General features: G+C 43.3%; 1 protein-coding gene across 1 annotated transcript in view; it reads left to right on the top strand.

The window, feature by feature from the left end:
* Window positions 1-17,489: 17,489 nt before the first annotated feature.
* LOC149324162 (alpha-N-acetylneuraminate alpha-2,8-sialyltransferase ST8SIA3) overlaps window positions 17,490-21,974 on the top strand; it is a 31,608-nt gene continuing 27,123 nt past the window's right edge. Inside the window, exon 1 of the mRNA XM_089497255.1 lies at window positions 17,490-18,132. Within this exon, the coding sequence (XP_089353381.1) occupies window positions 17,954-18,132 (179 nt within the window). The 5' untranslated portion in view covers window positions 17,490-17,953. The remainder of the gene's footprint in view (window positions 18,133-21,974) is intronic.

Below are 21,974 nucleotides of genomic sequence, written 5' to 3'. Positions count from 1 at the left end.
TGGAGAAGATACAAAATGCAGCTAGTTCTCTGAACAAACCGAAAATTACAGTGCTCTCAAGGTACTATACAATAAATAAAACAGTGTTGTTAGGGTAGCCGATTGGTGTTTGCTACAGAGTCAATAATACACTAGATACAGCCTGCCTAATATACCTGTATAATATGTGTGTTTGCAAATATGCATTTGCCACAGTCACACTGCATTGGCTGGCATCATGTAATTGACATACGCTAATGTACGTGTTTTTTGGAGGGGCTGGGTCACTGTGAGAATGTGTGAATGTGCCTTCAAGTCACTTATCAATTTATGCTGATCCCATGAATTTCATATGGTTTTCTAAGGCAAGAAATACTCAGAGATTATTTTGCTAAGGTACCAAAGCCTGTCTGATCTTGGAAGCTAAGCAGGATCAGCCCTGGTTAGTACTTTAGAGCCCTGGTGGCGCTCTGGTGGCACAGTGGTTAAATGCCTGTACTGCAACCACTCACTCACAACCATAAGGTTGCGAGTTCAATACCAGCGAAAGGGCTCAAACTCGACTCAGGCTTGCATCCTTTCGAGGTCGCTAAAATGAGTACACAGATTGTTGAGGGCAATTAGCTTACACTTTGGAAACTGCTTAGGGAGTGCTTAAGTGCACTGATAAGCGATATAAAAATGTACTTGCTATTGCTACTTGGATGAGAGACCACCGATGAATACCAGGTGCTGTTGGCTATATTTCAGAGAAAGGAATTAGCAAAACCACCTCTGAGTAAGAAATTTATGGGGCTGTCATAACCTGAAAGCACATACACACAGTCATACAGTTACACAGAGTAAAGCAAGGAATTAACCATACATTGACCCCACCCCCTGAAAACTTACCCAGAAAATGCCATTGCCATTACGTGTTTGGTTGAACAAACATTACCAAATACACAGGCCTGTTACAGACAGCCAAAATAAAGCTGCTTCGGGTCTCTTTGGAGGTATGTTATTTAAATGATGCATGGGTCCTAAGAGTCTGGAGGTTGCGCCAAAGCCACACTTCATTCCTAAGCACTGGAGTGCAGCTTTGGTGCAGCTTCCGGATTCTTAGGATGCATGCATCATTTAAATAGCATACCTCCAAAGAGACCCGAAGCAGCTTTATTTTGGCAGTCTGTAACAGGCCATAATAATAATTTATAATGCCCTTTTCAACAAACAGCAGAACATCAGGCATATATAATCAAGAACAAAACAATAAAAAACAACATTATAATATACTAAAATAATAAATGCTTAATAATATTATTAATAGTACTAATAACCAGATTAGGAATTAGTTGCCTGGGTTTATTAGTTTGAATGGTTAGGAGAGTAATTCAGCGACAGAGACAGAGATTAGTTAGCATCAGGGCAGAGTTAGCTGGGAGATGAATGTGAGAGAGATGGAGAGATCTGATTTAGCTGTATTTGTCATGGCCAGCCAAGAGCAGGTCTCGGAGGATGAGGAGGAGGATGGGGCTCCTCCAGAGCAAGCGGTAATTGAGGCTACACCAGGGGCTAATCCTGCTCCAGTGCAAGAGGTAATTGAGGCTACACCAGGTGCTAATCCTGCTCTGCCAGAATCCAGCCCTGATCTCCCAGCCCCAGAGGAGGAGGCTCAGCCAGGTCCTAGTGCTGATGGGATTCCTCTGGTGGCACAGCAGCCTAGTGGTGACTCTGGGGAGGAACCAGGCCTGGGGGTTCCCTCCTTTAAACAACGCAGGGCTGAGAGTGCTGGCAGATGCAGGTCCAGGAGGATTGCTGAGAGACAATCGGCAAACAAGCCTCAGCTGGCACTGAGGAAAGAATCTCCTACTTAAGAAGCAGAGAGACACCAATTCAATGTCAGAGTTTATTGCATGATCCTTTGGTGTGATTGCTGCCTGCACTGGCTCCCTGTATCTTGACTCCTTGTTGCCTTGACACTTGACCTTGGAACGGGCTGGACTCTTGCTACTTCTGGCTGCCCTGACCCTGGACTGGACTGACTACTCTGACCTCTGTTTTCCTTACTTCAGCTCTGGCTTTTGGCTTGCTCCTTAACTATCACTCCTTGCAGGTTTGTGGACTGTTCCCAGTTGCTTGCTAATTATCTAGCTGAGCCATCCTTATTGGTGTTGTTTGTGTGTGCTGGCTGCAGTCCAGGATAGTATTAAATAAATAAACTGTGGCATTATGTTAAATTTCTGCTTAATAAATCATAATTTTGTATTATACACTTGAGCCTCCAGGAACACTACATACTGGCAAGCCTGAGTTCAGGCACAGTGTCTGTGGTGTCAGCAGTTAATACAGGATGGTGTGTCTGGTGGGGAGATAAGATGAATAAAGTCTCACTCAGGAGCCATGAGGGCATCTGAAAGGTCCCCAGATAGTGGTGGGACAGGAGGTCTTCAGATTCGTGACAAAAGAGGAGATAAGTGGAAACCTTCACATTTAGTGACAGAGGTGGGAGAAATGGAAGTCCTCACACTGGGAAGGGAGAAAGGTGGTTGAGTGGAGTTCTGTCTGGGTGGAACTTTACGGTCTCTCTCCTCATGCAGGTTGTGAACCATTGTATCCCTATCTTAGGTGTTGTGTCCTAGGTGTACTCCTAAGAATCATAGTGTATGAGCTGGGCTCTTAGCGAAACAGACTTCTTTGCATGATATCTAAAAAAGAAAAAGAAAAAAGAATTTATCTCTATCAGTTGTTGAATATTGGCAGGAATATCATCATTGTGCCTGAACTATAGATAATTGAGGCAAGAGGATGCGCTTTGTTGGTATACTAATTCCTGATCTTAGATGGATTATTGGTATGATGTGCCATAAAGATTTCTGAATTAAATCGCCTAACTAAAGTGAGAGAGCCACAAGTTTGTTGTTGTTATTTGCCATTGAGTCAACTTTAACTTATGGTGATCCTATAAATCAGAGACCTCCAAGATCATCATCTGTCCTGCTCAGGCTTTGGAGACTTAGAGCTGTGACTTCCTTGAATGAATCAATCCACCTGTGGTTTCCCTACATTCCTGTAGTTCCCACTTTACCAAGCATTAGTTTAACAAGTTTTTTCTAATGAGTCGTGTTGTTCCATGATATGTTCAAAGTACAACAGCATCAGTTAGTCATCTTCTACATGGGACTTCCTTAGCTTCCCCTCCTGCCCTTACAGTCACTACAACAAATTATCGTTGCAGCTCTTTATGTTCTGGAAAGTGTGGAGTGTGTATCAGGATCACCAAGTGGAGGTTAACTAATACTTAACACTTGTTAGCTGACTTTTTGAATCCACAGTCAGGGTGACTGAAGGCTTTTTTTTAATCTACTCTTAAAAAAAACTTCAATCAAGAGCTATGAGAGCCAGTGTGGTGTAGTGGTTCAAGCATTGGACTATGACTCTGGAGACAAGGATTCAAATACTGGTTTTGGCCATGTAAACCTACTGGGTGATCTTCGGTTACACTTTCTTGGGTCACACTCGCTGAGCTTCAGAGGATGACAATCCACTCTGAAGAAACTTGCCAAGAAAGCACCATGATAAGTTCACCTTATATTTGTCATAAGTCGGAAACGGCATGAAAGAATACCACAACAACAAAATGGCTAAAGAGTAGACAGCTTCCATATTGCCAATATATTGTCTTGCATAACATATGTTCCTGTTTACACAAATTGGTTGGTATGATCAAAGCATGTGTATGTGTACGTGTCTTCAAGTTGCCTGTCAACATTTTAAACCATGGATTTCATAGGATTTTCTTTGGCAAGAAATATTAAAATAAATATGCAAATTTGGAAAGAAGGAGCGAAAGAAATGCCTGTATCTGTATGTGAGAGAGTGTGTGGGGGAAGCTTGCATAATCTTAAACTCTTTAATACTATTTAATTAAGCCACCATGTGGCTAGCCTGCCTTCTGTCCTTATGGTCATTAAAACAAATTGAAGCCTCCCTTGCAGTTGTGTGAAATGTATTTTTGACCTCAAAATTGGTAAAAGAGAGATTTCTCTTTCTGCTAATAAAGAATGAGAATTTCATTTCAATGCATTTTTATTTTTTAAAAATCAGAATTTGCTAATTGTAACATTTTATATATCTACAATGGCACGAACTGGAGTATAAAAATTTGAATGTGCAAGGAACTACAGATTGACAGATTTGTCCATCTAGACCCTGGGGCCTTGAGTGCTTAGCTCTTAAAATTTGGGCTTCAGAACTATGCCAGTTCTGAATCAGAGTTTCAACCACTTTTTTATGAGATGACTTTTCATCTTTAACAGCTAAAAGGCTGATAGATAGAACAACACAACCTTGTATATGCTGGGAATAGCTCTGTTTTTTAAATCTGATCAGGGCAGATGTTGTAGGTTTTGGTCATTTCAGTCCAATTACCAAATTTTGAACATATCTGCCTAAGAAAAGAGAAAAAAACTGAGGTGTTAAGAAGTTCAGTTCAGAAATATTGTTTGTGTGTCTGATTGTGTGCTTCTTAAAGTGTTGGAATGATTAAAAAGTATATTACAAAAAAAAGTTTTTAAAAAATGTTCAGTGCTGGAGAAAGTGAAACTGACCATTTATTCCATCTCTGCATGCTGTTCTTTCAAATGCATGTCCTGAACAGTAGCAGAAATGACTCCAGCTTTATTATTAAGTCAATAAACAAATAACACAAACAAATTATTAAAATAAATAAATAAATATGATGGCGTCTCATCACTTATAATGGGAACTATTTCTGTGGGAAAATACTCTTCTCTTTTTCTGGCTAGTATCTACTCAGCTTAGAAGGGCCGAACATTTTCCTTACAGGATTTAGTCTAAACAACAACAAAAATAGGTCTGGCAGCATCAGATATTAGCAATTAAAGATTGTTGAGCATTCCGTTTTAAAGCCAATAGAATTATAGGGTCGATGGGTGCTCCAAAATACATATGGTCCAACCCTTGGTTTGCAGGAATGTCAGAACAATTTATGACAAGAGAAGACAACATTAGGCACAAAGGCCAAGATCTTATATTGTGTGGTATATATTTACACCAAGCAGATGATATTTTTGAGTTCTTATTGGCCATATTCACACCATGGACAAATATTAATAACTGTCCAGGGCATTTAAGAGTCAACTTGCATTTGCATCTTGATTACTACATTTTGCTTGAGCTGGGCAGTTAGAGGTTATGAAAAGATATGAAGGCTGGGAACAGACCGGCGGAGTGAATTCTCCTCTGCTCCTTAGTTTGCTTCTGCAAAATATAACCCACCCATTGGCCTCCCCCTGGACTGGGTGCATCTCAATCCAGGAGTCCCACATAATTTCAGCAATGGAGAATTTGAACACTGGCTGAGGATGATTGGGTTTGAATTTGCTATTTAGGGGTACAGTTCTACCATTGTCTATGCTAGGCCTTATCAGCAAAAGACTGGAATGTTTCTTTGATGCATACCATCTGCTGCAGCAATTACCACCACTAAAGCTTCTGCTGTACAAGCAATGTTTTTCCATGTTGGGCATCAAATGAACTCTTGGGCTTGGAACTACATCATCCTCTGGAAACAAAGATGCAATGGTTGCATGATATCACACTTCTGCTGAATGCCAGCATTATACAACTGATTGTGTGTTTACCAGTGTGCCTGCTTATTGTCCCATTCTGCAATGGGGAATGCCCAGTGGCCATTTCTGTTGTCCCAGTGAATAAAATGCTACATTGAAGAGACTGATAAATTGTTATGCGCTGCAAGCATACCAAAAGCAAACCTGTGACATTGTATTTAATGGGACTTGAGCATCCACAGATTCTGGTATCCATGGGGAGATCTGGAACCAAACTGCAGCAGATATTAAGGGCCCACTGCTAAATGTAGGTGAATATACTGATCTTTTTTAATTCCATAAACCCAGTGATGTCTGCAACACTACAGTAGCCATCACTGCTTCTGCATTTGTGGGAATAAGTTCGCCCCAAATTTATATCATCTGATGCAGGTATGCCAAGTTCTCTGTTCACTGTGAATTGTTCAGCACTACTATGTCACAAAGGCTGCTTAATTTTCTTCAATGAACCATGGAAATGGCAGGCTTATCAACCCAGACAGTTGTTGGGAGCATGACTTCAATTTTTGGGGGGGAGGCAACTAATTGAGGTGCAATTTTGCACTGGTTGTAGCAAAAAGGAGCTTCCTGTACATGGGCCTCACCACATCTTTAGTTTAGAAGCCCTAAGGCAAACCAGGCTTCTGTGTCAATTATAGAAAAATCAATGAAGATACTATTCGGGAGTCCTTTTCGCCATTCAGTACGGATGATATCCTTCAGTTTCTAGCAATGATTCATTTACTTCCCCCTCTCTTGGGGGCTGCTGACATCCTGCTATCTCTAAAGAATGTGAAGCAAACACCAAAAAAAAAAAATTGCCTTTTGTTTCCTTCTGGAAAATGTTCCGATGCACAGGACATTCACCTAGATTGAAACAGTTGCTTTGGTGGACCACTTCACAAATATGATTTATCTAAATAGCTCAGTTAAGAGTTGGGGGGGTGTTGATGCACATCCTTAAAACTATTGCATACAGTTGTGGTCTAATTTATATGACAGTCTGTGAAACAGTATAAAACATTATTCCTAAACTGTTGCACTTGAAACCACAGGTGTAGGGTTCAATAATTACATACACTTCTGTTTATTTTTTTAAAATTCCTATATGTAGAAAACTGGTTATCAGCTCAAAAGTCTTACACTCAAGAAGCAAAAATCAAAGTCCAGTTCATTTTAATGGTTCCACTCTTGGTAGGACTAACATGTTATTTTTTTTAATTGTGTAAACTGCAAATGTAAGTTGAAAGGAACCCGCTCCCCTAAGGGCCTTCTAGTCCAACCCCCTGCAATATAAGCATCCACAGCTAAAGAATTCCTGACAGATGGCCCAACAAGTCCTTAAAAACTACCAATGTAGTCTATTCCACTTGTCCCATTCAATGAATCTGCTCCAAGTATCACAAAATGTAGATGCTACCTTTTATTTTCCTTCCTATTGCATGGTAGTGAACTGGAAAGAGAAGAAGCACAGCATGCCTGCTCAGTCCATTGTGCCCTAGGTACATGACAGCCAAAGAAAAGCCAGCAGTTGCAATGGCCCCCAGCAGAGGAAGGGGCCAACAGAACCTCTTGCCTGAGGCCACCATCATCCCCTGGCTTTGCCTGGGCCCCTTCAGAGTCAGAGGAGAAGCAGCTGAGTGGGACTGTGTGAAACAGTATGTGTGAAATTTACACTTGTGTTAAGTACTGAATTTTATTTAAATAAAACTGTTCTAATTTGAGTGATGTTATTTCATTATAAACTGTAAAAAAAAAGAATATCCAGGAAAGTGCCAATCAAAAATGCAGAGTAAGCAAACAAAATACTCTTACTCATATACTACATTCATATACTACATTGTCCTACATGTAGATGTAAAGGGGCTCACAAGGGTAAAAAGTTTGAGAACCACTGACCTACAGTGTCCGGTGGACTGCTAGAAAATGTATATGAGGAAAGCAGGGCAACCTTCACGCCTAGCGTGGAAGTAACCCAAACTTGTGTCTGTTGTCATATGTCCTTGAGAAGGTTGTCCTCTAATGTTCAAACCATTGCAGCATATTTGAACATTTTGGCAATGTCCTGCTCTCAGTGGCTCTACAAGGAGACAATGCATCTAACATCAGAAGCCACTTACAGCGAATCTCGTCTGGGAAGCTGGTTTACAGATTGTCAAGGAAGGGCACATGAGAGCAATGTGATTGCCAGCCTTCCAGAAAGCACTGGAATGAACAGTTTTGCTAATACCTCAGCTAGACCCACATTCTTCTTCCTTGCTGTATTATTTGAACATGAGATGAAACATGCACCATCCATGTTTTCTCTCCCTCATTTTCTCGTTGGGTCGTCAGTTTGAGGGGAAAGCCTGGGCAGATGTGGGCCTTTGCGTTGCAGGACGCACTGTAGACCAGGCAGCCAACAAGGGCTGGATCAATTAAAGCCACTTTGGCAGAACCACAAATACAATGTCAAGTCTTTTCATGTTTTCTACTTGACTTGTGATAAGCCACATTGGATTCATTCATAACTTTCACTTGAACTCCAACAACTGTCCATGTATGAAAGTGCCAGGAGGGAAAAAGTCCTTTTTCAGAGGCAGTTGAATCATTATTGTGGTTCTTGTTGTAAAGCAGATGGTGTTGTTCCAATTCATGAAGAAAGGAGTGGAGGGTTTCTTTTCATATATATAAAAATCAAAGCAGGCCCTATCAATAAATCAATTGACAAACTTTATTATCTCAGCCATAGGGCATAACAAACAGTAATACACATCAATAACTATAAACAATATATCAAGATAATAAAACTGTACTGTTATATGTAGGAGTCCATATAAGAGTCAACAACTTCAGCTTTAACAAACTTTTCCAGCAACTACTGCAAAGAATGCAGCCTTCATCCTTGGCTTGATGCAGGTTACAACACAGATCAAAATACAATATATAAATGAAACCATTTAAACACAGGTTAAAACACATAAACATAGGATTAAAATGACGATTATACATTAAAATCATCCAGAAATAAAATTAAAAATATAACAATTTAAAATTCCATAGTTTAAAATCAACTGGGTTTGCCTGCTGGAAGAGATGGGTCTTTAACACTTTTAAATTCAGACAGTATATTTAGCTGTTGAATCTCTCCTGGCAGGTCATTCCACAGTCTACAGCCAACAGACAAAAATATTCTCTGGGTGACACTTGCCAGTCTTGATCTGTTCAATTGAAGTAAATGTCCCCCAGAGGACCTGCGCATATGGAGCAGATCATTATGTCTTCAAGTCTTTTATTCCAAGTCTTAAGTCAAGTCTCAAGTCTCTACCTTCAAGTCTTGAGTCACATGTCCTTGCAAGACATTTGAAAGTCGAGTCCCAAGACGAATCTCAAGTCTTGGAGCCAGCTTAAACAAGAGGGGGAAAGGAAGCAAGGTGTGTGTCTCGGAGAGGAACAGAAAACATGTTTAGAAATGGGCTTGAGGTAGGATTGAGGTCTGCTCAGCAGACTGTCCCCACCATACAATAGAGGAGCCTTCTAAAGCATTTGTAAAGCTTTTGAAGGATTCTTCTGCCTTAAGCCCAATTGCCTAAGTCATTTGTTGTTCTCCTCTGAGAAATGTGTCCTGCACTCTGGGTGTGCTTCTTGCCTGCTGTTCAAAGTGAATGATGTCACCAAGACAGTTGCTAAAAATATAGAAGTCTCAAGTCAAGTTGGGTCAGAGAATCTTGTATTGCCAAGGAGAGTTCAAGTCAAGTCATTGAAACAACTTGCGTCCAAAGTGAGTGCAAGTCAGTTGACTTTATCTAGATTAAATGGGCACTACCTAGCTGAAAACAACTGAGGGGAGTGGCATCATCAGATTTAGGACTTTATCACACAAGGCTATAAAGCAGAATTTTTAACAAGATAAAAGCATCTTTGTTCAGTACTTAAAACACAATGGCATATTTATTTATTTATTTATTATTTAGGTATTTATATCCCGCCCTTCAGCCCTAATGGCTCTCAGGGCGGCTTACAATTATTTTTAATCAGACAGTTCCCTGCCCTCAGGCTTACATATCTGTCCTGGTACTCCCTTGCATTCCCTTCATTACTGTAGAACATCTTTTCATTGGTGGGGTACAGACTGCCCCTTCGGGGCGGCCTGCACCTGCCCCTTTCCCCATCAGATCGGGGTCTCAGTGGCCACAGCGGCAGCTCCGGAGGTCCCAATCTGCCACTTTTCCAGGCCTCGGGTAAGCGGAAAAATGCCGTTTTCCCACAGCCTAGAAAGGGGTGTCCTTGGGGCTTCATGCCCCAAGGACACCCCGACAGTGTCAGGGAGAGAGAGAAAGGGGCCTACTCGGCCCCTTTCTCTCCCGTATCACTGGTGCAGCTGTTTAAAGGCCACGCCAGCGATACGTGTGGCGAAAGGAGCTCTGTTTCGGAGCTCCTTTTGGTGCTGCTGAAAGGGTGCCACAAGCGCCCTGCAGTGGTGCGCGCACGTCATGCCTGCACCGCGCCATTTGGCTGTGGTGCAGCCGTGATGTCATAATGGTGGCATCCATGTAGACAGGGCACTGCCATTTTGACGCCACGGTTACATGCTAGGGTTGCGGGGCGTCTGTAAAGGATGCCCCAAGGCAACCCTAGCACATATTCAGGCCGGCACATAGCGCCGGCCTAGATACCGCCATTGATAGGCAAAACCTGTCAATAGGCTCTTAATCTCACTGTTATTTCATTACTGCCTTTTTGGGATGGGTCCCTTCTGCTGGAGTTGCTCTTCTCTAGCAGTCATGTGGTGTGGATGGGGTGGGTGTGATCCTGCTCTTCACCTCTTCTCCCCTTCCTTTTGCTGCAGTTGTAGTTGCCAACATTTTCCCAGTGCCAGCTGCTGAGTATATTTTCACAAAGCAGCTGGATTTGGGGAACAGTTGGCAACAGCACAATGCTTTGGGAGTGGGGTGAAGCAATGATCACAATTGCCAACATGCATTTGTGGAAAATAGATCATGTGATCATGGATTGCCAAAGTATGATAAGAAATTAAGGGACCCTTTGTGATGGCTTCCCAGCAACTTGGGGCATGCCATTTAGATGATGCATGCCCTTAAGATGACAGGAAGCTGCCGTAAAGCCACCTGCCCAACCACACGGTGGGCAGCTTTGCAGTGCTCCGGTGCCACAGCATTTATACACCACATGCCACAGGAGTGTTACAAAGCTGCCGCAGCAGCACAAGAACCACCTTCTTGCTGGCTCAAAAAGGAGCATCTTTCTACCACTTCTTTTTGGGCTGACAAAAAGCTGGATCTGAGTCATGGCATGTGGTTGCCATGGCCCCAATCCAGTGATCAAAGAGGAGGCTTCAAGCTATCCTTTCTTGGCCATCTGTTTCAGTCCTATGTCAAAGTGGTATGTTCCCATTCTTAAATTAGCATGATTGTGGTGGGACAGCAAGCTAGTCCTCTGATATGTTTATGGAGCTCCTTCATAATAGTTACATCTGTTGATGAAGAATGTCAGCCCAGATTTTAAAGATGGGCGTCTTTCCTTGCGGAGAATGGATTGTTGCTCCATAGAAAACTAAGAACTCCAGTATTTTACTAGATCCCTTTTTAAAGGCTGCTCTCCAAGTACATGTATGAAGTCACACAAATTCTAAGAATACTTGTGTTGAACTGTGGCAGTAGTGTCTCTAGATAAATCAGTCCCAGTAACTCTCTCACACAGAATTATTTCTTAGGGGAATTTTATTGAACACACAAGAGTCAAAGTATAGGCAATAATTGCTTTGGGAAATAGCAAATATTATGGTGGAGCTTTAATGGGGAATCAATTAGCTCATAGATAACAAACAGTAAGCACATGAAACAGATTGTGAAATGAATAAAATACTCAAACCAGGGAAAAGTTAGATCTAAAGATGTGATTGTAGGGCCTGTGCTGAACCTAATGGGCTGGATTTCAGTTCAAGCAAATTGCAGAAACTGAAGTTAAACAAATTTGGAGTTGCAAAGATTCTGGAAGGACAGGGACAAGAGAAAGAGGCTTGGAGAAATGGTCAAAAGAGTGCGGAAGAGAAGAATTTCAAGTGATTTGTTGCAATTTGAGTATTTTATTTATCTTTATACACAAACACACAAACACACAAACACACACAGGTGCGAGTAGAAAAAAAAGGAGCAGAGAGCAGATTGGGAGGTTATTATTTGTAGGGAAAGAACCTCTAGGAATTGGATCACAACTTGCAAGACTTTTCCATAGATCCCTTTTCATCCTTTCTGAAAGTCTCAATACCTTAGCAAAAATATCTGGGCAAGCTAATGAAATCCACCGGCCAAGGCTTTGAATTCTGCAACTTGAGACTGTGACTTTGACTTTAAAACTGCACAAAGGTAGCAGCAAAAGCAGAAGTTCATGATCTAACTCAGGCCTTGTTTCATAAACATGGTGATAACTTTTCTCCTTAGTTTTTTTTTTAATCCCTACAATTTTAAAAAAATCTCTGTCAGTGTTAGCACAGATGAAAGTGTGCCATTGTTATACCCATATTTAATGAAAACATTTCTCCCTTGCCCTATATATCAAAAGACATCTAGTTAGTATACAGGTAAAATCAATACTAAGAGGTTAAAACAATTTTTAAAATGCTTGAAATATACTAAAAATATATTAGGTACGTAAAGAAATTAAAAGATTCACACTGTTTAAAAACTGCTTTTGAAATAAATCAGCAAGGTGCAAAGGCTTTGATAAATAGCCATGTTTTAAATGGTGCCTAAATCACACCAAATTTGGTGCCAGTCAGGCCACCAAGGAAAGAGTTGCTACAGTTGGGCTGAGAAGGCCCTCTCCCAAATCCTCACAGAGTGCACTGACTGCTCACATACAGTGAGATATTGAGAAATATGGGTATTATACATCCTGGAAAACACTAGGTTGAGAAGCATCCCTGTTATACCCAGTTGGTCAGAGGGAGAGAAGAGACAGGATATGGTCCAATAACACATGATGCAACTAAGTGTACTTGGGTCTAAACCAACACACATTTGGGTCTGAATAAATTCAACGATCATCCAAGGCTGCATCCACGCTGCAGAAATAATCCAGTTTGACACCACTTTAACTGCATGGCTCAATGGTATGGAATTCTGGGAACTGTAGTTTTCTGAGACATTTAGCCTTCACTGTCAGACAGCTCTGGAGCCACAACAAACTACATGTCCCAGAATTCTATAGCATTGAACTATGACAGTTAACATGGGGTCAAACAGGATTATTTCTGCAATGTGGGTGCAGCCTTTGTCATGTTGGGTGATCACAAAAGTTGTATTGAATTCCATGACGGAAGAAAGGCAGAATAAAAAGTTCACTAAAGTGGGTTACAAACTGCCATATAGTACGTGATGAGCGCGTACTAGGGTTAGGAAGGGGCGGTGCTTCCGCACCCCCCTAACCCTTGTACGCGCTCCATACGCACAAAATGGCAGCGGCCGTTCCACACGGCCGCCACCATCTTGACGTAGCGGACGCGCTGTGTCCGCACGTCGCGCCCCGGAAATGATGCAGTGAGCGTGTGACTAGCGCCTCGCGGCGTCTCTTCCAGGGCCTGAGAAGGAGCGCGATTTCCGCGCTCCTTCTCTGCAGCGTCCAGGAGCCACGCGGTTTAAAGGCTGCGGCTCCCGGACGCTGCAAGTGGAGGCGGAGCCAGACCGCCACTTTTTGGAGGTCTGTAACCCACCTAAATCAGGCTGTCTCAATTTGATGTCCTCCAGGTGTGTGGCAAAAACAGAACAAAAAACTAGGAAGCAGGTATTCACAGTAGAAGAATGGAAGGAGACAAATCCCACACATTATGTGATGGTCCAAAAAAAATATTTTAAAAAAATAAAACTACTTCTTTTGCCTTATCACCAGCTGGCCTTCTTCAGGGGCAAATATCAGAAATTTCTGGAGTTGCAGTATGCATTCTCAGTCAACGTGGACTTTCTAAGTATTAGAAGGCAGGCCTTGGGCGTTTTGAAAATTTTGGACCATCACACAGTGCATGGGACTTTGTCTCCTTCCATTCTTCCACAGGTGTGTGGCACCACAGTTCCTATCATTCTGAACTCTTGCAAACCTGCAACCTGTCCTCTTGATCCAATTCCTACTCGTCTTCTAATTTCTATAGCTCCTTCTTTTCTGCCCTCGCTTCTCCATATCTTCAATCTCTCTCTCTCTACAGACTCCTTCCCGTCGGACTTCAAACATGCTCTCATTTCCCCAATTCTGAAAAAAACTTCTCTTGACACCTCCTCTTTGTCTAGCTATCGTCCAATTTCTCTTCTTCTTTCTTTCTAAAGTTTTGGAACGGGTTGTTTATTCTCGCTGTCTTGAGTTTCTTGAAGCCAACTCCATCCTTGATCAGTTTCAGTCTGGTTTCCGCTCAAGGCATTCTACAGAGACAGCTCTCACTAAGATCTCGAATGACCTTTTACAGGCCAAGGCTAATGGCCTTTACTCTGTTCTCATCCTTCTTGATTTGTCTGCACCCTTTGATACCGTTGATCACTGTCTTCTAGTTGATATACTCTCTGACCTTGGGTTCTCAGACTGTTCTTGACTGGTTTAGATCTTATTTGTCAGGCAGATCTTTTGCAGTGGTCACAGATGGTCAGACTTCATCCTCTGTTCCCTTATCTGTTGGAGTTCCCCAGGGCTCTGTTCTGGGTCCCCTTCTGTTTTCTCTATACACACTGTCCTTAGGTAAACTCATTAGCTCTTTTGGTTTTTCCTACCATCTGTATGCCAATGACACCCAGTTGTATCTTTCCACCCCTGACCTTTCTCCAAGACTTGAACAGCAAGTTTCTTCTTGTCTCACGGCTGACTCACATTGGATGCGCCATCGGCGTTCGAAGCTCAACATTTCCAAGACGGAGCTTCTTGTCTTTCCTCCTAAGTCCACCCTTCAACACTCCTTTTCTGTCTCTGTGGACAACATTTCTATTCAACCCGTCCAGCAAGCCCGCAGTCTTGGTTTTATCTTTGATTCTTCTCTGTCGTGTATCCCTCAGATCCAGACCACAGCCAAGGCCTGTAGATTCTTCTTATACAATATTGCCAAAATCCGACCATATCTCTCCACCTCTACTGCCAAGATCCTGGTCCATGCCCTAGTGGTCTCACGACTGGATTATTATAACATCCTCCTGGCTGGGCTTCCTCTTTCTCACCTCCATCCTTTAATCTCTGTCCAGCATTCAGCTGCATGCATTATCACATCCACCCACCGCTCTGACCACATCTCTCCTGTGTTGGCATCCCTTCTCTGGCTCCCCCTCCCTTTCCGCATTCAGTACAAGCTCCTGCTGCTGACGTTTAAAGCCCTCCATGGGCTGGCCCCTCCTTACTTATCAGACCTTATTTCTCCTCACCTTCCCACTAGGGCCCTCCGTTCTGGTAGTCAAGGTCTGCTGTCCCAGCCCAGGATTTCCTTTGCCCCATCTCGGATTCGCCCCTTTTCACTCGCTGCCCCTCACTCCTGGAACCTTCTTCTCCTGCAAGCAAAAGCCATCAGCTTCAAAACGGAATTAACCAGCTTCAAAATGGAATTGAAGACCATCCTGTTCATAGAAGCGTTCCCAGGCATTGCATAACTGTCACTTGCTATTTGATGTTCTTTTGTTGCCTGTTTTATTGAATCATTTCCTGTATTGCTATGTATTTTATATATATTATCCTACTAGAGAGGCAGGCTAACTCCAACAGGCCTCCCTGGAAGAAGTTTACCCATCCATTAAGAAGCCAAGCCCTCCCTCCATTCCATCTGCCTTGGTCCAGGCCTTGGAGGTAGAGAAGAACTGCTGGACCTCATCCCCTTCCCCTCCACCACTCCCTTCTCTTTTGTGTCGTGTCTTTTTAGATTGTAAGCCTGAGGGCAGGGAACTGCCTAATTAAAAGATTGTATGTACAGAGCTGTGTAAATTTACAGCGCTTTATAAATAAAGGTTAATAATAATAATGAACAATATGCTGACTTGAAATGATGGGAGTTGTGGTGCAACATATCTGGAGGGTGTAAAATTGAGGAAGGCTGGTCTGGAGGCTGCCAATCAAGTTGGTGAAGACTGTCATAAATAAATGTGTGACAAACCTTCACCTTAGCCAGTTTTCTGTATGTCCAATTGTTTAGGTATTGTTTTTAATAATGATTTATTGGTTATGGTGGGTGGGTGGGTTTCTGTGGCAATGTATTTTATTGAATGTTAATGTTTTAATGTTGTTAACCGCCTCGATCTTAATGGAGAAGCGGGGTATAAATTATCATCATCATCATCATCATTATGGACATGCAAAGAGAGAGAGGTTATATAGTTTACTAGCAGCAGTAAAACTGAATAGCGGTTTGAGGGAGTGAAGGGACTCAAGGAAAGAATTTAATGTTTCAGTTTCAGGTAGAAATTCTTTATCTTACAACCCACTGATGGAACTTGGAAGTAGATATGGTAGACATGTTCCTCAGAACTTATTTTCATAGATTTCATACCCAGACTTTATATTTGCTCAATAACCAGAGCTACTTAAAAATTGTAGATGTTATCTCATTACACACACACTTTCCACACACACACACACACACACACACCAAATTTCCTGCTCAATGAGGGACATGATCCACAGGGTCACCATGAATCAAGGTTGACTCAAGGGCATCTAAAAATAACTACTACTACTACTACTACAAGCTGGTGAAGACTGCTGAGAACACCCAGGAACCATGAACAGCCAAAAAGACAAACAAATGGGTTCTTGAGCAGATCAAGCCTGGAAGCCAAGATGACCAAACTGAGGCTGTTGTACTTTGGCCACATCATAAGAAGGCAAGACTCATTAGAAAAGACAATTATGCTAGGAAAGGGAGGGAGCTGAAGAAAGAAAAGAAGACCAAAAGCCTTATGGATAGAGTCAATCAGGGAGGTCACAGGCTTCAATCTACAAGACCTAAGCAGATGGGGGTAGGCTTGGAGATGTCTCACTCACTGGGTCACCATGAGTCAAGGGCAGTTGACAACAACAACAAACATCCAAAAGTCAGATTCTTAATTCTGCTGGGATTTGTTTAGAATACCTGGCTTTAATGCTTCTAATAGGTACCACCGTATTTGGACCTATACCCCTCCTGTAACCATGCCCATTTGGCACTAGCCCCTCCTACCTTATTTGACTACACCTCTTCTTAAAAGGAATAGATCTAGGCTAATAATATTCTGCAATGAAAATGCTTCTGAGCATGTACGGAGTGTATTTATTTATTTATTTATTTATTTTATTATCATCATTTTATATTGAAAAAGGGTTTCATTCCAGGTGAAAGAGGCAGGCCTCTACACAGGCTGGAACCTGGTCCATTACACACACACACACACCTTTAAGTGATGCACTGCTTCCAATTCCCCTGCCAGCATTCTGAGAAGGTTCTTGCTGTCTTGTTTTGTTTTGAACAGAAACCTTAAAAGCTTCTGTCTTACTGTGGTAAGGCATGGACTTGCTGGAGTCTGGCCAGGCTCCATCCTGTGTCCCTGGGAGTGGGGCACAGAATTAGGGGGCTGCCCGTGCCCTCCCACTATCTCCCCCAGGTGGAATTTGTGCCCATATCCAAACCCTCAGGCCATCTTTTAGGACAGCAGTGTGTTTTAATGGAGGGGGGGGGGGGGATCTCTTGCATGTGCTTCCTGTTGAGTGGGTGGCATTTGGGCAGAGAATTGAGCACCCTCCCCTCCGAATCAGGCTCAGGATTCGGTGCCAAGGAGAACTCCCTGAGGATACTGGGATGCCCAGTCTCTGCGATCTGCCCTAATGCTTTTCAATGGGACCTCCCTTCAGGCAATGCTGAGATCTGGCGTTCCTTGCATACAGGAAGCAGGATCTGGCAGCCTTTTTTTTTAATTTCCGGCAGGTTCCACCTATTTATTTCTTGATTTGCACCCACCCCCATCTGCTGCCATTTCAACATTGCAGCTCCTACCACACACACACACACACACACACACATGCATGTGAGATTTTCCCTAACTCTTGGCTTCCTTGCGTGTGTGTGCTTTGAATTAATCCTTTAGCAGAGAGGGAGAGAGAGATGCATATGTGCGTTTTCCCCCCTTCCCCCTCTTCCACCACACTGCCACACACACAAGCAGACACACACACGCCATCCTTGCCCTCCCTGCTTTCTGGCTGTGGGTGAACTCCAATGTAGCTCTCCCAGCTCACAATCAGGTGGTGTGTGTGGGGTGGGGTGGTTTTTTATTTTTATTTGCTCCTACCCCTTCCCCACATTCCCCCCCCCCACATACGAACACACATACACAACCGATCCACCCACACTTTCTCTCTCCCTCCCCCCACCCGGCATGAGAAGCTGCAAGATGGTCCGGGTGGTCAGCGTCCTGGGTCTGGTGATGCTCAGCGTGGCGCTCCTGATCTTATCCTTCATCAGCTACGTGTCCTTGAAAAAGGACAACATCTTCACCACCCCCAAGTATGCCAACACCGGGGTGCCCAGGATGTACATGTTCCACGCGGGGTTCAGGTAAGTGCTTCCATGATTGCCGGGAGGATGAGGAAGAGGAGGAGGAGGAGGATTTATTAAATATTATTCATTCATTCATTCATTTCTCACCCCACCCCACCCACCCCTTTTGCTGGCTGGGGATCGAGATGAAGGATGCACAGGGTTAGGAGGAAAGGCGGTGGCAGATGGGGGGAAATGTCCTCATCATCTTTGGTTACCATCAACAGCTCCAATGTAAGAGACTCAAGCAAAAAAAAAAAAGAGAGAGAGAGAGAGAGAGAGAGAGAGAGAGAGAGAGTGGAGGGGGTGTCATTACTAAATCCACAATCTGTGATACCTAGTCCTCCTCCCCAACCACCCTCAGGCCTGTCTCTTTGCTTTTGTGCCACCCCCATCATCATCATCATCATCATCATCATCATCATCATCATCATCATCATCTGGGATACCTAGTCCTCCTCCCCACCCACCCCAGGTCTGTCTTTTGGCCTTTGTGCTACCCCCATCATCATCATCACCATCATCGTTTTTTTAAAAAAAAATGCTTTGTGTGTCAAGCCATCAGATCATGGAGGTTTTGGGTGTTTGCACCCCTGGCCAGAGCCAAAGAGGCCGGAGGGTAAGCTAGGAAGAGGAAGCCTGGGATGCTGGGGAAGGGAGGATGGTGGGGACGATAAAGGGGATCATGGTGGCGCTTTGCCCGGGCGTGTCGTGTCTCTCTTGACGAAGCGGATGGCGCAGGCGCCCTCGCCTTGCTCCAGCAATGGCCAAAGGGGAAGCCATGGCAGAGCTCCAGCAAATAGTGCTTTTGAGCCTTGAAACTCGACCATGGAAGCCTACTGGGGAGCCTTGGGCAAGGCACACTCTCTCAGCCTCCAGAGGATGGCCTTGGCAACCACCCCCTCTGAAGAATTCTTGCTCCAAAAAAAATCAGCATAAATCAGAAATAACTTAAAGGCACCCAGTGGACTGGGATGCCCACTGGACTATGACTCTGGAAAGCAGGGTTCCAATCCCAGCCATGAAGCCCCCAATGGGCAAGTCACACTCTCTCAGCCTCAGAGGGAAGCAAAGGCCAAAAAAAGCACCAACCTTTCAACAAATCTTGCTAAGGGTTGCCTTAGGCTGGAAGGCACACAACAGCCACAAGCCTTCCTTCCTCCTCTCCCTTTCTCTTCCTCCCAGTCTCTTCCATCCGTGGGTGAGATGGCAGGGACAGGAGGTAGAGTCTTTTTGACAGGATGATGGGTGTTGCTGTGGGTTTTTTGCTTTCAATCTTGGGTTGGGAAATTACACAGGTCTCCCCCATACTAAGATTATAGGCAGGTTTCTTAGGGGTTCCCTCCTCCCAGTTTAATGCCAGAAAGAGAAACCTGCCCCTTGTGCCAGGCTTCAGTTCAAAAAGTGGAGAGGGTGTGTGTGGGAAGGGATGTGGGATGTTACAACCAAGAGGAAGGAGGAAGTAGTCCAGAGAAGTAGACCAACAAGGAGGGGAGGCTTGATTTTACAAGAGGATCCAATGCAACTCCTTAATATAATATAATATAATATAATATAATATAATATAATATAGGTATTGCATTGGATTCTCTTGTAAAATCAAGCCTCCCCTCCTTGTTGGTCAAGCTTCTTGTGGGTCAAGGTACACTCCTTCCTCCACGTTTGCAGCCTTGGCTTTGTGGCTTTGATTATTCACAGATTTTATTCCTATGTTCTCTCCAGGAATATCTAGGTCCTCCGGCACAACTCTGTGGTCATCTTTTTAACCCAAAATCGCACTGAAGGACCTAGAGATACCTAGAGAGAACACTTCACTAGGCCTTTGTAGCGCCTCCAACTCAGTTAAGTGTCTGGTATACGCTGAGCACAGAGTTGCACTGGAGGACCTAGAGATTCCTAGAGCGGTGTTCTCTCCGGTAAATAGCGTTTTTCCACATTCAAGGGGGTCCTGTGACCCTAATCCCAGCTAATGTGGGAGAACAAGTGTATGTGGAAAACTGCCCCCCTTGCCTACACTGGAGAGGGAAGAAGAGCTGTCCAGCAAAACGGTGGTGCTGAAGATGGAAGGACTGAGGCTGGAGGGAGGCAGACGCTGTCCCTGGTGCTGATTCTGCATTCCCTTCAAATAGAACATTGTTCAATAGAAAAGGGCCTTTGTGAATCCTCTCTACCATATAGCTCTATTGAGATAAAGGCAGGTGCATAAAGCTATGCCATTATTTAGTGTATTGGAGTGGGCCTATATTCTGACTGTTCTCAATGTGTCAGACTGTGGGTTTCTTTTAAAAATTCATTTAAAAATTGTACCTATATGTAGCAGGTTCCTAAGTGAGGTGTTCATAAAGGGTAAGATTTAGAAACCTAGTTTATTGTGGGTTTTTCAGCCTCTCTGGCTAGCATCTTCAGAGAATTTAGAAACCTGTTTCCCAAATGGAAAGATCTCTCCTGACTTAACTAGGGTCCCAAACACACTGCTGAAAGCATCCACTTTGAGGCTGCTTTAACTGCCCTGGCTCAGTGCTAGGGGGATTGTAGTTTGTTGTGGCACCAGAGCTCTTGGACAGGGAAGGCTAAATGTCTCACAAAACTACAGTTCCCATAATACAGTGATCCCGTCTCATTCACTGAAGTTAGGGGTAAAGGACCCCCATGAATGTGGAAAAACCACAAATAAAAAAAATACTATTCTGTTTACGTAACAGAACACCTCTCTAGGAATTGCCAGGTCCTCCAGTGCAACTCTGTGGTCAACATCTGCCAGAAGTTGATCACAGAATCATGCTGGAGGACCTACAAATGCCTAGAGAAGTGTTTTCTCTAGGAACTTCTAGGTTATCCAGCACAACTTTGTGGTCAACGTCTAGGAGAACTGCTCTGGAGGTCCTAGAGATTCCTAGAGAGAGCATATTAATCAAACTGCATATAATCAAAAACACAAATGAGGAGGGCCAACTGTACAACCATTGTAATAACATTTTTTTCAGATTTATACTGCCCTTAAATCTAACCTTCCACTCAAATTGTTTCATTATTCTACCTCCTCTAACTTCCTATGACAATAAGCCTATGTTTAGGTAAAACAATATATGTTTAATGTATGTTTAAAGACTGTATGATAAGACTGGGTATTTTATATGGAACTGCTTTGTTGTAGGATGTATGGTTATGATATGGGGGTTTTAGTAGTTTTACATGGTTTCATATGCTGGAATTATTGTGAATAAAGAATATAAAATAAAATAAAAGCTACAGTTCCCAGAATTCCCTAGCATTAAGCCTGAACAGTGAAAGTGGTGTCAAACTGGGTTATTTCCTGCAGTGCAGAGGCAGCCTGAAAGGCCCTGCTTTTAAACACATACATGTGTGTGTGTGTGTCCCAGCATTTTGGATGCCTTGGACTGCAATTCCCAGCACCCTTTGCATGGTGGTACTTGGGATCCAATATATCTGGGCTGGCCTAGTAGTTTGAGTGTTGGATGGTTTGGGGCCATGTGTCTCACACAGATTTGAGGTTTGTTTGTTTTTTCTCTTGGTGAGCCAGCATGGTGTAGTGGTTTGAATGTTGGACTACCACTCTGGAGATCAGGATTCGATTTCCACCATGAAACCCACCGGGTGGCCTTGAGCAAGTCATATACTCTCAGCCTCAGAGGAAGACAAGGCAAATCCACTCTCAACAAATCTTGACAAGAAAACCCCATGATCACGTTGCCTTAGGGATGCCATAAGTCAGAAACAACTTGAAGGCAACCAACAACAACAACATCTGAGGGGTTTCTAACTCTGTCTCTTTGCCTGGATCATTATTAGAGCTGTGAGGAGCAGGCTGTTTTAATGTATTCATAATGAAATTCAGGTGC

Source organism: Sceloporus occidentalis, unplaced genomic scaffold (assembly GCF_023333645.1).
Source record: "Sceloporus occidentalis isolate IW3139 unplaced genomic scaffold, rSceOcc1.0.p SCAF_1, whole genome shotgun sequence".
NCBI classification, from domain to species: domain Eukaryota; kingdom Metazoa; phylum Chordata; class Lepidosauria; order Squamata; family Phrynosomatidae; genus Sceloporus; species Sceloporus occidentalis.
The sequence above is the reverse complement of the archived record's forward strand: the minus strand, read 5'-3'. Positions and strand labels throughout refer to the sequence as shown.